A 15,904-nucleotide genomic window follows, 5' to 3' on the forward strand; every position below is an offset into this window, starting at 1 on the left:
ACTACACGTGCACCTTATGGATTAAATAACACCTATTTTTAATCCTATTGAGTTCAAATTCCTTTGATCGTCTTCTTTAACCTTGGGTGATATATGGACTTTAAGTAACTATGCAGGTACTTACTTAAAGATTCGAGTCGTTTTGATGTAAGTTTTTAAAACAGAAGTCTGTTTGGTTAGTACTTAGGTAATTATTTTTACTAGATGATGCCCGCGACTTCTTCCGCGTGGATTTAGGTTTTTTAAAAATCCCGTAGGAACACTTTGATTTTCCGAGATAAAAAGTAGGTAGCCTATGTCCTTCCCCGGGATGCAAGCTATCTCTGTACCAAATTTCGTCAAAATCGGTTGAACGGATTTGCCGTGAAAGGCTAGCAGACAGACGGACAGACAGACACACTTTCGCATTTATAATATTAGTATGGATTTTTACGTGCGTCTTTTAAATTTATTTATTGGCCCACTTCATACTAATTTTAAGTATATAGGTAAAATGTTATAAGATCTAATCCGTACCTAGTCGCTGATGTTTTTAGCAGTTTTCGTTAGGATTTATTCGATATAAAAGATTTGATTCAAAGTGTGACCGTTTTATTGTCTGATTTTTGTTTTTGCGCTTGTACTTATCAAAAATGTGAATTGAAAATAAAAAATTGAAATTTATCAAATTATTTCCTTCCCAATTCGAACTAAATTTTCTTTTAGCATTTAGTTCAAGAAAATGCTAACAGATGGCGCTGTTAATTTACAATGCCTTCAATAAAAATATGAATTTAATTAAGGGGTTTATTAGAAAAGTTCGCCATAAAACGGGCTCAATACGCATTTGATTTTATCCCAAGCTTTGCTTTGCTCTAAATACTCTAAAAGCAAGTTGTCTCTGACTGGCATCGGAGTTCGGGCCACGGAGGCCCCGTGGTTCATGCGGAACGCAGATCTTCATCGCGACCTCGATTTCCCAACCACTCTCAAAGAAATACTTTGAGAAAACTGAAATCTAAATTATATAAAATGAAAAGGTGACTGACTGATCTATCAACGCACAGCTCAAACTACTGGACGGATCGGGCTGAATTTGGCATGCAGATAGCTACGAATATTATGACGTAGCCATCCGCTAAGAAAGAATTTTTCAAAATTCAACCCCTAATTGGGTGAAATAGGGGTTTGAAATTTGTGTAGTCCACGCGGACGAAGTCGCAAGCATATTCTAGTACTCTATATAAATCTCTATTTGACTGAAGTAATCTTCAGTCAAATAGAGACTGACTGACTTTGACTGAAGATTACTGTACGTTTTGTTAAAGAACCGAAGTTTATGTATTTTCGTGCGGGACCAATCCATTAACACATGTCAAGCCGTAGGATGTGGACTGTGGTGTTAGCAAGCGCCTCCGCACTGTCGACGTGTTAATTTAATATACCTGTATTACAGGTTGCAGTTTTTCATACTAATAACGTAGATGCTATACGTGTCTTATGGCTGTGAACGTAAGGGCGAAAATTAAACGAACTTACGTTCCATTGTGACATTGGTATAAAGGCAGGTTTACAAGATACGTGAAAAGTTGACGATAAATAAGCTTGTTGAAATTCTAAAACGTCGAGCCAGGCCGAGGTGTGATGAACTCGATGCCTATAATATGTCAGCCTAGTCCCAAATATCCTTAAACAGAGACAGATGGAAGGAAGAAAGGGAGGCCTCTGCCCAACATTGGGACAACCCTCCACCTCCCATGGCTCCATCAACCTCTCGGTTGTATGGGCCGAATTGCGGGAGGGCGCCCGTTCAGTACTTGCTCTTGGCATTTTCTCGGGGCGCCTTCTTGACTCCCTACAAATTATTTTATGTCACCTCCTTGTCCCTTATGCTAACTCTCCCCCCATTCTCCCCCCTTTGGGGCTAGACGTCACTAGCACAGCTAGTAGGGGGTCACCTCTCCTTATTTACCCGTAAATAGGTACACCTCTCTAACTTCATAAATGGTAATGTTATAACACAAGTTTTTATCTCTATCTTCTTCTTCTAGTGCCTCTCCATTACTGAAGGTCAGCAGTCAGTTTTTTAAACTTCTCCCTGTCCATGGCTAGGCGGAATAGTTCTCCGACTGTTTTAATGCCAGTCCACTCCCTGATGTTACGTAGCCATGACTTCTTTCTTCTTCCCACCCCTCTTTTCCCAGCTATTTTACCCATCATGATTGTCTGCAGCAGGCGGTACCTATTGTGTCGCAAAATATGGCCCAGGTACGAGATCTTACGCTGCTTGATGGTTTTAACTAACTCGGTCTTTTTCTGCATCCGGGCAAGAACCTCAGCGTTGGATACTTTAGCCGTCCAGCTTATGCGGAGCATCCTGCGATACGTCCACATTTCGAAGGCTTCGATCTTTTTCCGTAAGTCCTCCACTAGGGTCCATGCCTCGCAACCATATAGAACTACGGGCCAAATGTAGCATTGCAGGAGTCTGATACGGAGTTTTAGAGAAAGTTGGCGACCACAAAGAACTTTCTTCATCTTCATAAATGATGTGCGAGCAATTTCAATGCGAACCCGGATGTCAGTGTCACTTTTCCACGAGTCTGTTAGCCATGACCCAAGATATTTGTATTTGTCAACTCTCTCCAAGATGTTATGTCCGATTTGTATTTGTGACGGCAACTGTGGCTTCCTTGATATCTCTATATTGACCATAAACTGCTGCGCCTCCGCTTTTAATTCCAGGATTTCAGATGTTGTCTCCGCTCCGCTCGTCTCTACTTCAGTCAAGACGCACCCAGTGAGCACCTCTCCTTACTTACCTTACTTACCCGTAAATACACCTCGCTGAGTTCATAAAATATGGTAATACTGTTATGATAGAAGTTTTTATTTCCATCGCAGCCATAAGCTGCCGCGTTGTTAAATGACGTTTCCACTCCGCTCCGATCGTCTCCACAGTCAAAACGTACCCAGTGCAGGTGTACCAACCTCTCATTACTTACTCATAAATACACCCCGCTAAATGCTGATAAAATAATATGATAAGTACAAGTATTTATCTTCACCGTGGTCATAAACTGCCGTGTCTCTGCCATGGATTCCAGGATTTCGGATATTGTTAAATGACGTCTCCGATTCACTCCGCTCCGCTCGTCTCCATTTCAGTCAAACCGCACCAGTGTACACCTCTCCTTACTTACTCGTAAATACACCTCGCTAAGTTCATAAATGGTAATGCTGTTATGATACAAGTTTTTATCTCCATCGCAGCCGTAAACTGCCGCGCCTCCGCCTTGGATTCCAGGATTTCAGATTATTGTTAAATGGTTAAGAGTAAAAACGAAAACCAGTTCCCGAAACTTGTATAATGCGTATTTCGTCATCTTCATGTTGCAAAATTATCAAATAAAAGGAAAAACTGACTGACTGATGTATCGACGCACAGCTCAAACTACTGGAGGGATTGGACTGAAATTTGGCATGCAGATACGCATAGCTATTATGACGTCGACATCCGCTAAGAAAGGATTGTTGAAACTTCTACCCCTGGCAAAATAGGGGTTTGAAATTTGTGTACCCACGCGGACGAAGTCGCGGGAATAGGCTAGTTGAAATATAAAACAGTGAACAACAAAACATAGAAATATGCCGATTCTCCATAATAGCGTAACGAATTTCGACCGTTGCGGGCGCTGATTGATATCGAATTCAATTCGATTGTAAAACATACTCTACGCACGTTTCACTATTAAAACATACTCTACGCACGTTTCACTATTGTAGGCTTGCGCATTGCTTAACGTATTGGCGGATTTTGACTATACAAAATGGACTATTTTAATTTAAAAAATATATTTAAAAAAGCAATAAAAATCATAATTAAAAAATGAAACATTACTTATTTTCCAAATGCTTTTCGATAAGTTACGTTAGACTATAATATTTTACAGTAAGTAAGTATATTATAAAGAATGTTTAGATGACGAGAACCGGACAAGAAACCAAATACATAATTGCAAATATATCAACATAAAAAAAACTATTTTTTTACCTTTGTGTGTTTTCGGAAAGCAATTAAGTATAGTCGATCGAATATTTAAATAAGGCATATGATGTAAGCAAAAAACATAAGCGCAAAAACTTCTTTAGCCAAAGTTCAACGCCCCTAGTTATCGCAAAACGCCATTCCTGGCAATAAATTTGGTTTTTAATGCGCCCCATACGACAGTTTGAGATTTGCTCAGAGTTCAATATTCGAGAGCTTATTCGATGTGCTTTCAAGTTTCAACGTTTAATTTGTATTGTACCAGACCAGCTTCTGAACCTATATTTATGTAATCATCATCAACAACCGATAGACGTCCACTGCTGGACTTAGGTCTCTTGTAGGGAACTCCACACGCCACGGTACAGGCTACTGCGCCGCCTGAATCCACTCTTTGCGACTCCCTGCGATGCAATAATACCTACCTACCTACTATTTTTATCCAACTAAGTTGTTTTTCACTACCCCCTAATTATTAACAATAATCTTTATTATTTTCTTAACATGTACTTAGTTAAGAACAAGCTTTAGTGTGAGGCCTTGCTTCCTGAGGTAGTAAAAACTGTGTTTCAGGAATTGACAAAATTGACTGGGCTCAGTTGGCTTTAAGATTTAAATTCTACTTCTAACTTCGTCCGCGTGGACAAGGGCACGCCACACCGACTCTGTGGGTGCTCGAGGACTGCAGCACCCACGACAGGTAAAAATAGTGGGTGTGGACTGAGGTGTAGGTTACGATTTTACAATTTTTTAGCTTGACGCAAATTTCGATGTTGATAAAGTCCGTACAAAATGACTTCTCACGCGCCATTTTAACTCTATCGATCAACGGTCATGTCAAAAGTAGGGTTTGCTTTTAAAATAAGGACTATAATCGTACTTTTGACACAAAGTTAAAATGGCGTGTGAAAATAATTTTACCCGTAAAGACAGGGGGCGCTGTTGGAGAAGAAAGGCTTAAAAAATTCAAACAAGAACAAAGGGGACACTTGACGGCAACGTTAGTTCCGATTTTCGCCACGCGCCAAGATAGCCATGTCACACTGTACCTTTTGCAAAGAACTTGCATGTACTACTTATTATGTCGATGACTTTTTGATACACATCTTTTCAACAGACCACAAAAGACAGTTTGCAATGAGCATGACAACAGACAATTGACATTTTAGCGAGGAAAGATAATCTCGACTCGAGTGATCTCGACTCGAGTGATCTCGACAAGGACGTCGCTGGTCGCCCACCGCGTTAACCTTTTGCTGTACCCACACAAATTAATCAGTTATGTACCTAAGGCTCTTTACGCACTACATCTGAACGAATTAATTTAGTTAAGACGACCTCCCTGGCGCAGTGGTAAGCACTGTGGTCTTATTAGTGGGTGGCCCTGGGTTCGATTCCTGGCATGAGTTTGGAGTTTAATAATTTCTAAATCTCTGATCTGGTCTGGTGGGAGGTTTCGGCCGTGGCTACCACCCTGCCGGAAAAGCCGTGCCGCCAAACGATTTAGCGTTCCGGTACGATGCCGTGTAGAAACCCAAAGGGGCATGGGTTTAATACAAACTGGCCCTTCCAGGTTAGCCCGCTTCCATTTTAGACAGCATCATCACTTACCACCAGTTGAGATTGCAGTCAAGGGCTAGCTTGTATCTGAATTTAAATAAAAGAATCCGACAATTTTCGGTCCGAAGCAGCCGTAGTACATACCTACCTACTATTTTTATGAGAGGTTGCGCACTAGATCAGAATTTCGTTTTACGGCTTCGGTAAAAGAAATTCAGATCTAACGCGACCAGATCATGGACAATTTTCAAAAATTATAAATTACCAAATTGCTCCTGCCGGTATAATCGAACCCGGGATCTCGCACTAAGACCACAGCGCTCACCACTGCCCACGTCTACGTTATAAAGTAGTCGATTCGTCGTTCTAGATCTGAAACCTTGTTGCCATTAATAAAATCTCATAAATAAAAAATAGTTCTCAGTTCATAAAACATAATATAGTAGAACAAGCAAAATGAAGAGATAACTCCGCGGGTATTAATTTGCAAGTTGGTATCTATATAACCATGGTGTGCAATTTAAAAAATAAGTTATAATAAGACGGCTTAGCCGTAACGTAACGCAGACGACCGTTTTTTGTCCAAAACCAATTTTTTGCCAGAACATTAATACGGCGAGAAGTTCCGATTTTATGCCAATTTCCTCGCTGTAGTGAGATGAAAAGTTGTGTGTGTCTCACGGCTGCAAATTTATTTGCGCTCGAGCCTTTGAATTCCTCGCGACGCTCAGGATTCTATTTTCAACCTTAGGAATCCTTCGCAGCCTTGCCTAACAAATAACTATTGTCTCTGTCTAAAATTGGATTGGGGGCAGCTAGAGTTGGTCATACTTATAATTCTATGCTACTTTACTACATTTGTTGTAAAACAATAGATGCTGCCATCTCGACCTGTCGCGTACTATACCCGTGAACATTAATATAAATTAAATATACTTAGTTCTAGAAACTAGTCGGGCTAACGTCGACTAAACACGTGGGAAAACCGGGTGTGAGATACTTAGTTCCTCAGATTTTCACAGTTTGTTGTACGGTAAGGTGTGGAAAATGTTCAGTCCCGAGTTTATCGGCATTCTGCGGCAGGTATTAGATGAGTTAATAGCCCATGTCATTACGTTGTACCGACACGTGCAGAAAAATAATGATTGTAGATGTTATCTCTACAATTCTTTTATCATATGTATTTAATTATTAATGTCGTTATTATATTTTGTGATTGGCTGTTGGGCATAAGGCGATTTGATTAAGTTAATTTGAAGAAAAGGAAACAGGCATACGCCTGTTTCCTTTCCAGACAATGGATGGATGGCGTTTGATGACCTACCTGGCAAAGTGGTGACTGCTCTGGTCTTATAATTGGTTCGATTCTCGACAGGGATACGAGACACGGGCACTTTGGAAAAAAGCGGTCATAGCATAGTAGTTAGCCACAGTTTGAGAGAAACACATTTATGAGCTAAATCTAATTTTTTGAGCATTTCGGCACATTTTGGCAATAAAAGTGTATGATTTTTGTTAGTCAGTCTCTCAAATTGTTATAAGTAGTTTTTACTAGTGTGATTGTAATTTAGTTTGTAACGATGAGGCTGGCGTAATGTAATGCCACAATGGCATATGAAAGTCACATATAAATTCTCAGAATTATAGGTAGGTATGTGCGTTTTAAACAGTTCAATAATGCTTGCGTCGCGTCGCCTACCTAACCTACCAAACCTACACGCCTGAGAGTTCCAAAATGTTCTCAAAGGAGACCTGTGCTCAGATAGCATGGTGATGATGCTAATGAATACATTCTTTGCGTTAAAAAAAGAAAATCTGTGCTTTGTGATATAAAAGTAATTATCAAATACCGTGCATTATGTCAAGAAAGTAGAAAACGATCCCACGATACGAGAAACGCATCAGATTTTTTGTCGAACGTTCTTCCCGTAATTATTTATAATACAATAACCTACGCTTATAGCCTTCCAGCATATATGTAGCGAAACCAATAATTAATCTATGCCTAATATAATACCAGATTCTCAAATTATACTGGTTGTGATAGCCTACTGGTTAAGACTACTGGTTAAGGTAGGATGGCCTTCTATTTGGGGGGTCTTGAAACCTAGGTTTCAAGCATCGATGTTTCAAGTTATTAAATACCACTTATCGGTGAAGGAAAATAAATGTTATCATGATGATAGTACCTATGCTAAAAATTGCCTTACAAATTTTCAGTTATTTTTGTGCCGATTCGAAGCTCTTCACCAAGCGTGAACTCAAAAAACATCCCAGTTCCAATGTCAGTGCCATGAAAGAATTATTATTGTTTTATTACAAAAATAATTTAATTTGAATTTTCTTCTTTCCAGATTCACGATGGCGCTACTATGGTGCATTTTGTGTATGGCGCTGTCGCTTGCGCGCGCGCAGTCCAACTACGGCTCTCAGGCCAACAACATCGAGTACACGGGCGACGTCGACAAACTGCCAGAACAAACGGTGCTAGATGGCAAGGTTAGTTTAAAAAAACCAGCCAAAGCGTGGCGGCCCACGCGCAGTGTAGGGTTCCGTAGTCACAATCCTCGAAAAACAGATGTAACTCCTTAACCTGTGAACCCTACTTAGCCATGACAGACCCACAATATTTTTAAAAGACCTATTCAACTATACCCCACACTAAGGGGTAGACGAGAAAAAAAAAGTTCATCCCCACTTTACATGTAGGACAGCTACCCTAAAAAAAAAAAAATTATCAAAATTTTATTTCACCCCTTTGTCGGCGTGATTAATATTTATACCCATGCCAAATTACAGATTTCTAGCACTAATAGTCTCTGAGATTAACCGAGGACGGACGGAAAAACGGACAGACGGACGGACATGGCGAAACTATAAGCTTTCATTGTTTACTACGGAACCCTAAAAAGAGCATTAGCTATGTTTACCATGACTAATATTCCCCCTTTCTCCTCCAACTAAGCGTAAAGCCTGTGCTAGGAGTAGGTACGACAATAGTGCTTGAATCGCCGCCAAACTTTATTCGGATTTCACTCCGCTCCTTTAACAGTTGAGCTATTGAGGCTCTAAAGTTCTCTAAAGTTAAGTTTTAGGGTTCCGCAGGAACAAGGAAAGGGTTCCATTGCCATCATTTGTCCGTTGGTCCGTCCGTCCCTCCGCGGGCGGGGCTCTAGCTCAGCTAGAGACTGTATTTTACTAATAGAAAACTGTAATTCGGCCTAGCTATAGCCTATAATACAATACATTAATTACTTACGCGAACAAAGTGGCAAAATAAAATCTCTGAAAAAAAAATTGTCTCTCAAGAATATCTTTAAAGTGAAGTTAAGTTGAACCAGCTTCAAAACTGTCGAAGATGGTTCATAAAATACAAGTTAGGTATGTACTGCAGTGTACTTGAATATAGTTCAGGTAAGATTTAAACTGACGATCATTTAGATTTCTACCCACTCTTTTACCATTGAGCTATTGAGTTTTTAACGGTTAACATTATTATGATGTTTTCTCACGACGCAATGACGGCTGATGCAATGAAAATAATTCGCGCTATAAAAAGCTGTAACAATGAAAAAGTGAAATTCTTCGCTTAATAAACAAGCCATAAACAATACTGACAACATTCTAAAAATAATTAGCTTACTCGCATGTTGCCGTCAAAATGATTGCTTGGCTTTTTTGTGATGTGCCCAAGTCATATATTATTTTTCTTTCTTTCTAATATGGCAATGTAATCAACTCACTCCGAATAGGTCTAACTACACTGGTGAGCCTTTAACTTGCGTTAGACGCAAGCGGTAACTACCCAGGCGAACGCCTGTGCACATGCCTCATGTTCGCTGGCAATTAGAAAGAAAGAAAGAAAGAAAGAAAACTTTTATTTGATCACAATACCTACTACAATATACCTTAAAAGCTAATTAAGTTAATCTACATAATTAAACTAATAACAAAAAAATATAATATAATAATTATATAACAATTACGTGACGCATACGCAAGTTTACACAAGTTAAAACCGCACTAGTGTAGTTAGAGCAAATAATTAACTTTAATAAAATATCGTCTATGGCTTTTTCAAATCAGTCTATAGTAAATAACAAATTTCAGTAATAAACGTGGTAAATAAATAATTCTCTAAATGGACTAGGTAACGAAAATGTGTCTACTAAGGCATAAGGCAGGCGCACTCCACCTTAGGCTGTATCATCATCTATTATTTGGTGTGATTGCAGTGAAGCGCATGCATAATATGTATTATGTAATAAAAATACTGTCAAGTGCATCCAAGGTTCAGTATATACAAAAGCTTATATAGAGCGTGATACTTGTCCCCATGACATGGCATGACACACATGCCATGTCATGGGGACAAGTATCACGCTCATGACACACATGGCATGACAGACATGCCACACAGGTATAAACAAAAGTTGCGAGTACTGGACATGTTACAGTTTACCGACAAGGTAGTTATTGACTACAACATAGTATTCACAATGTTTACAGCGCATTGTAGTGGATGTTTCAACGAGCTGATGGGGACGGCTATTATAGATAAAATCCCTGTAGGGCAGTGTGGGGTTCCATTTCACGATACGTCACGATTATCATTGAAAAAAAGTTTCGATACAGGGAGTAGGTACCTCTAGGCAATTTTAAGCATATGAAAATTTAAAAAAAAACATTTTTAAATCAAAAAGTTTTTAAAATATTCCCGCATATTTTGAATCTCTCTGTCCAGATTTGCCGAATTTTTCTATTTTTTTGCTTCAAGTGACTCGCTATCTGAAGCCTCCTATTTTTGAAAGAATCCGCCAAGATCTTACTTTCTGAAATTTAGTTTTGCTAAATCTTGCAATCGGACAGAAAATAGAAGACAATTTCTTTCTTGAAAAGGGATTAATTGCGTCGTTCATTCAGCGTCCAGAAAGTCTGTTACCTATGGGTTTTGTTGTTTTCCACTCCAATCCAATCCATCAGCCCACATGCGACCACTGCTGGGTCTTTTCAAGCTGAAGGTGGCGAGGAGTTTCAAAGGCCTATGTTTTTCACTTCATAATTTACTCTGTATTATTGAAAGCAGATCTCATAACTTGTAGATATCTCTATAATATAAAAATGAATTACCAAATGTGTTGCTCATCGCAAATCTCGAGAACCGCTATACCGATTTCGCTAATTCTTTTTTATAATATTCCTTGAAGTATGAGGATGGTTCTTACGGAGATAAATATTTAATTCAACGTCCCCCTCAATTTTCTAAACTCCACCCGAGCGGTGCGGTTCAGCTAATTATGTTATAAAAATACTGTCAAGTGCATCCAAGGTTCAGTACATACAAAAGGCGAATGATATACCTAGAGCGTGATACTAGTCCTCATGGTTAGTTAGTTATTCTGAGTAACATGAATTATGACAATTATTATTCTTGAGCTTATTTTTGTTGTTCACCATCTGTCCTTAACATTATGACGTATGTAAATGGACACGCGAACTGATGGCCGCTGCCGAAGGCCAATAATTATCTGTATAGATTTATGGCAGGGCCCGGCGCACCAACTAAATATAGAATACATTTTAAACATTTTTGGGCTCCAAGGTATAAAAGTGCAAGTATGATTTATCACTTTTGGATTCCCATGGGCCACGCTGTGATTCATATCTAAAGATATATCGAGAGACGATAATAATATTATGATTGAATAAGGAAAATGCCTTAGTGAAATAATTATAACTACATCTGAGTTCGTTATTACATTATCGTACAACCGATAGACGTTGGGGTTCCAAGGTGCTAGAATAGCGACTTCGCACCGGAAGATGCAGTGTTGGAAGACCCCCCCACTAGGTGGACGGACGACATCAGACGAATCGCAGGGAGCCGCTGGATCCAGGCGGCGCAAGACCGTGGCGTGTGGAAGTCCCTACAAGAGACCTATGTGGACATAGGTTTAGGTAGCAGTGGACGTCTATTGGTTGATGATGATGATGATGATGATGATGATGATGATGATGACATCTGAGTTTATTCTGGGCTTCTTCTCAGACCAGGGCACGTTTGGAACCCTCGTAGCTTTAGTTTTAAGTTCACGTAATTAATTATCACCTTTAGGTACATCATTATCTTACAAATTGCACAATTGTCAATCAAAAAGTGTAAATTGGTACCTACTTAACCGACTTCAAAAAAGGAGGAGATTCTCAATTTGTTGTTTTTTTGAATAAATGATTTGATTTGATTTATAGACCGTGTGCTCCACCGTCCATGGCCTCATGCTTAGATAATGATGGCGGGGCCATGTGATAGCCTAGCATCGTATATTGAGTTGGTTATGCAACGCTGATCAGTTGGTAAATGGATGTGTGGCTGTAGTTTGGGAATATAGATAGGTAATAGGTATATTATGTACCTACTCTATTTAACATATACTTTTCGCATACAGGCACTTTTCGCAGTTGGGTATGTGCGTTTAAGCAATTAAATATAGGTATGACTTGCTTTAACGAAAAAAAATTGTGTATAATTCATAATATTTTTTATTATTATTATTTTTATTCTAAAAAAAATATTATGTATAAGTAATTTTCTCTTTGTTAGAGTCCACGGTGCTATTCTTTCAAGTCTCGTCCACGTAAGCAAAGTAATCATCTAATGCATTAAAACCTTTTTTCGCAGGTGACTCAACTGGATGACCTGAGCCCGGTTATCTTCTTGAACAGAACACGAGCAACTCTCAACTGCGCTGCGGGATCTATGCAGGTAGTAAATAAATTTATTTCAGTACCTACCTTTTGCTTTTCTAACTGATAGGTTTCTAAGGGATCCCAATTTAAGCTACTTACAAAAGTATAATATAAATACTAGCTGATGCCCGCGATTTAAGTTTCTAAAAATCCCGTGGGAACTCTTTGATTTTCCGGGATTAAAAGTAGCCTATATCACTCTCCAAGTCTTAAACTATAGTCTATAATGCAAAAAAACACGTCGATCCGTTGCTCCGTTGTGACGTTATTGAAGGACCAACCAACAAACAAACACACTTTTGCATTTATAATATGGGTGGGTAATGATTATGTTATCCTGTTTTCCAGATCGAGCTAAAGTTCCACGAGAAATTCTACGGTATAGCGTACGCAGACTTCGACCGCCACTCGGCATGCCAAGTGTCAGGCAAGGGTGCTACCTCCTACAAACTAGAACTGCCACTAAAGGGATGTGGTACAAAACAGGTAAGAGTTCAGCATACCGTCGTGTTGTGGCACCTACAGTTTCGGATTGAGTAAGCTGCGTATGGCCCAGTAGGGCCAGTTGGCCGTTAAAAATCGGCGCCAGCGAAAACGCTGTGCAGAGATTGTTGATGTGTATTGCCCTTATGCCCTAGTGGCCGCTACAGCGTCACCGGGCGGAGTGGCGAGCGCGAAGCTCTGCCTGAGGCCCTCCAAGGAGAGCCTCTAGGCGGCTTAGGATGACGTTGGGACAAATGGATTGGTTGGACTTGATTGAATGAGATAGAAGCGCGTATGAAACAAAGAAAGAAAGAAAAAGTGTTTATTTGGGACATCGACATAACCACATCACTGATTTGGGACCACAGACAGTATAGATAAGAAGTTTCGGACAGAATCAGATAAGATAGAATAAAAGTAAGTAAGTACAAAGAAGTGTAACCTTAACCTTACACAATATGACCTACTTTTCAGGACCCTCTTCGAGTGTTCACGAACAACATCGTGGTGCGATTCCACCCGGGCCTGGAAATGGATGGAGACGAGGTCATCACAATTGTCTGCCGCTACCCGCCGCCCAAGGTCGTCGCGGCACCGAACCCATTCATCAACCCTGTGTAAGTTTATACAGAGACCAGAACACTGAGGAACTGCGAAAGAAAACGTTTTCGACGATCTCTCTGACGCATTGGTAAGCTATGGTCTTATAAGTGGGAGGATTATACCCCGGCAAAGGAGACCAAACGGCCGGGGGTTAGGGCAACAAGTTGAGAAATCGGCGAACTATCCCAGTCAGTCTAGCTACACCGTGTTTTACATCTTGGCTGCGACCGAACTGCCACGAAATAAACTCATATAGTGAGCGAGGCTAACTGGGATCAACCCAACCCATTCGCAGATATGATGATTGGGATGGTTTCAGTGGACTCCATGCCACATGTCGGTAACCTCGTGAGCCAGATCGAAATACTTGCGTTTTTTCTCCGTCTCAGCTCTCACGAGGATCTCATATGGGATGGTAATGTCCACCAAAAGAGCCTCATCCTTATTATTATTCATATTTTATTTTGTCCTTAGGCCAGATCCAAGAGGACCACTGCCAGCCCCACTAGCGGGCACCTCTATCCTGCTGATCATCTGTGCGATCCTGTTCCTCACGCTCCTACTCCTGGGTCTTGGAGTGTCGTACCTCTGTCTGAGGAGGCGAGCGCTGCCAGCTCCACGACGACTTATCGACGATTCCTCTGCTTCTATCATTAGCAGAGAGAGTATTCAAGGTAAGACCTTTTTATGGTAGGTTAGGAAAACATCGTGAGGAAACCTGCATGCCTGAGAGTTCTATATAATGTTCTCAAAGGTGTTTTAAGTCTGCAAATCCGCACTTGGCTAGCGTGGTAGACTATGGCCAAACCCTTCTCATTTTGAGAGGAGATTCGTGCTCTGTAATGAGCCAGTTATGTGTTGATTATGACGATGATGAAGATAGGTTAAGTAGAAGCTTTCCAGAACACAATCAATGCCCACATTATAGATGCAAAAGTGTGTTCATTTGTTAGTTTGTTGATTTATTGCTTTGTTGGTTTGTCCGTCAATCACGTATTGCGACGTGGTACGTGAACGGCTACGGCTGTGGCTAGTTGCCACCGTTACCACCCTACCGACAAGTCCGCCGCCAAGCGATAGAGTTCCGGTAAGATGCCGTGTAGAACCTATATACCTATAGGTAGGGGTTTAATAAAACGCCATACCTTTTCGAAGTTTCTTTAAAACAAGAGTGAATAGGCATCTTCTAGGTAAAAGCGTCTATCTTAGGTCACATCATCACTTTCCAATTTCCATCAGGTGTGATTGTGGTCAAGTATTATGAATTAAAAAAAAGTAAGCCGCTTTCATCTTCGACTTCATCACTTACCACCAGATGAGATTTTTATAAAGTACTCTGTGGTGAGATTGCAGATTAAATCTTTTATTCATAGACTTATTTTTACTATTATAGAAGTGAAAATACCTCGAGCACATCCAGTCTACCCGGTAGCGGCAGAGAGCGCTAGTGTGGCCTCTGATACAATACCGTCTGACTACCCATCCGAGACTCCAAGCGAAGCTGACCATGGTCATACCAACCAAGCATTCATGATTGATGAATATCAGAGTGAGGGTGAGTGACAATTACCAGAAAATGAGTACGTGTACAGACCGTTCACTAGAACTTTTCCCCTGACGTTATATTGGCAAAATTGCAAATCATACAATAATAAACCCTGAGCTCAGGAATAAAGCAAACAAAGCAATGGTGCCAACATTGACGGCAGGGGAAAAGTTATAGTGAACGGACTGTAACCCAAACCCGCGGTTGAAGTAAAACTTCTTTGACTTGTGGCAGATTAGGTCTGTCGCGAACTATAGATGTGCCATGAGACCTAACAATGGTTATCAGGGCTGTATTTTGAAAAGATTTCTAAAAACCGACGAACTCGTCGAACACGGAAGGTTCCGTACTATCGTACAAGATATTTTAAGATTTTTATGACGTGTGACACTGCAAAGATAATGGTAACAGCACCATCTATATGTGATTTGACAAATTAAAATTAATTAACCAAATCACATATATGTAGATGGCGCTGAAAGTTTCGTGAACACATTTTTTTTTTTGTGATGTAACTACAAATTCACGGTTTTTAGATTTATTATTTTACTTGTGCTATAAGATTTACCTATCTACCGATTCTAGGTCAACGGGAAGTACCCTACAGGTTTTCTTGACAGACACGACGGACAGATGGACAGGCGGACAGACAGACAGACAACAAAGTGATCCTATAAGGGTTCCTTTTTCCCTTTTGAGGTACAGAACCCTAAAAATACCTGAGAATAGATAGTCGAACAGCGTTATATTCTTATGCATTAATGGTTGAAAAGCATATCATGCTTTTGAATTCAAGTTTTGGGATTTTACCTATAGTTGATTTGATACTAATTAATTATAATAATAACTATTATTATGTCTTAATCTCTACTAAAATAAAATATTTTTAATTTTTTTTTCTAGCAGTAATACTACGTCTAAGATGAACATTATTAAAA

At 39.9% G+C, this 15,904-nt stretch overlaps 2 protein-coding genes across 6 annotated transcripts in view; one reads left to right on the forward strand and one right to left on the reverse strand.

The window, feature by feature from the left end:
- pot (papillote) overlaps positions 1-15,904 on the forward strand; it is an 88,605-nt gene that overhangs the window by 62,699 nt on the left and 10,002 nt on the right. For all 5 annotated transcript variants that reach the window (XM_069497977.1, XM_069497980.1, XM_069497979.1 and 2 more), the window contains 6 exons: positions 7,942-8,086; positions 12,267-12,350; positions 12,683-12,820; positions 13,292-13,434; positions 13,895-14,094; positions 14,814-14,975. In XM_069497977.1, coding sequence (XP_069354078.1) covers positions 7,949-8,086; positions 12,267-12,350; positions 12,683-12,820; positions 13,292-13,434; positions 13,895-14,094; positions 14,814-14,975 — 865 coding nt within the window. In that variant the 5' untranslated portion in view covers positions 7,942-7,948. The remainder of the gene's footprint in view (positions 1-7,941; positions 8,087-12,266; positions 12,351-12,682; positions 12,821-13,291; positions 13,435-13,894; positions 14,095-14,813; positions 14,976-15,904) is intronic.
- Positions 1,790-2,977, reverse strand: LOC138402303 (uncharacterized). Its single transcript, XM_069498451.1, has 3 exons — positions 2,811-2,977; positions 2,170-2,467; positions 1,790-1,834 (listed from the first exon to the last, which is right to left on the reverse strand). Exons 1-3 carry the CDS (start codon positions 2,975-2,977, stop codon positions 1,790-1,792), a joined length of 510 nt encoding a protein of 169 aa, XP_069354552.1.

The sequence above is a fragment of the Maniola hyperantus genome, chromosome 4 (assembly GCF_902806685.2).
Source record: "Maniola hyperantus chromosome 4, iAphHyp1.2, whole genome shotgun sequence".
Taxonomy (NCBI): Eukaryota; Metazoa; Arthropoda; class Insecta; order Lepidoptera; family Nymphalidae; genus Maniola; species Maniola hyperantus.

Excerpts from the sequence above, each read along its gene's own strand:
- LOC138402303 (XM_069498451.1), bottom strand. The coding sequence starts at position 2,977 with ATGAGAGGTTGGTACACCTGCACTGGGTACGTTTTGACTGTGGAGACG. Across the intron at positions 2,468-2,810 it reads TCAGCGAGGTGTATTTACGG|ACTCCTGCAATGCTACATTT; the intron begins GTAAGTAAGGTA and ends ACTCCGTATCAG. Across the intron at positions 1,835-2,169 it reads AAATAGCTGGGAAAAGAGGG|GGAGTCAAGAAGGCGCCCCG; the intron begins GTGGGAAGAAGA and ends AATAATTTGTAG.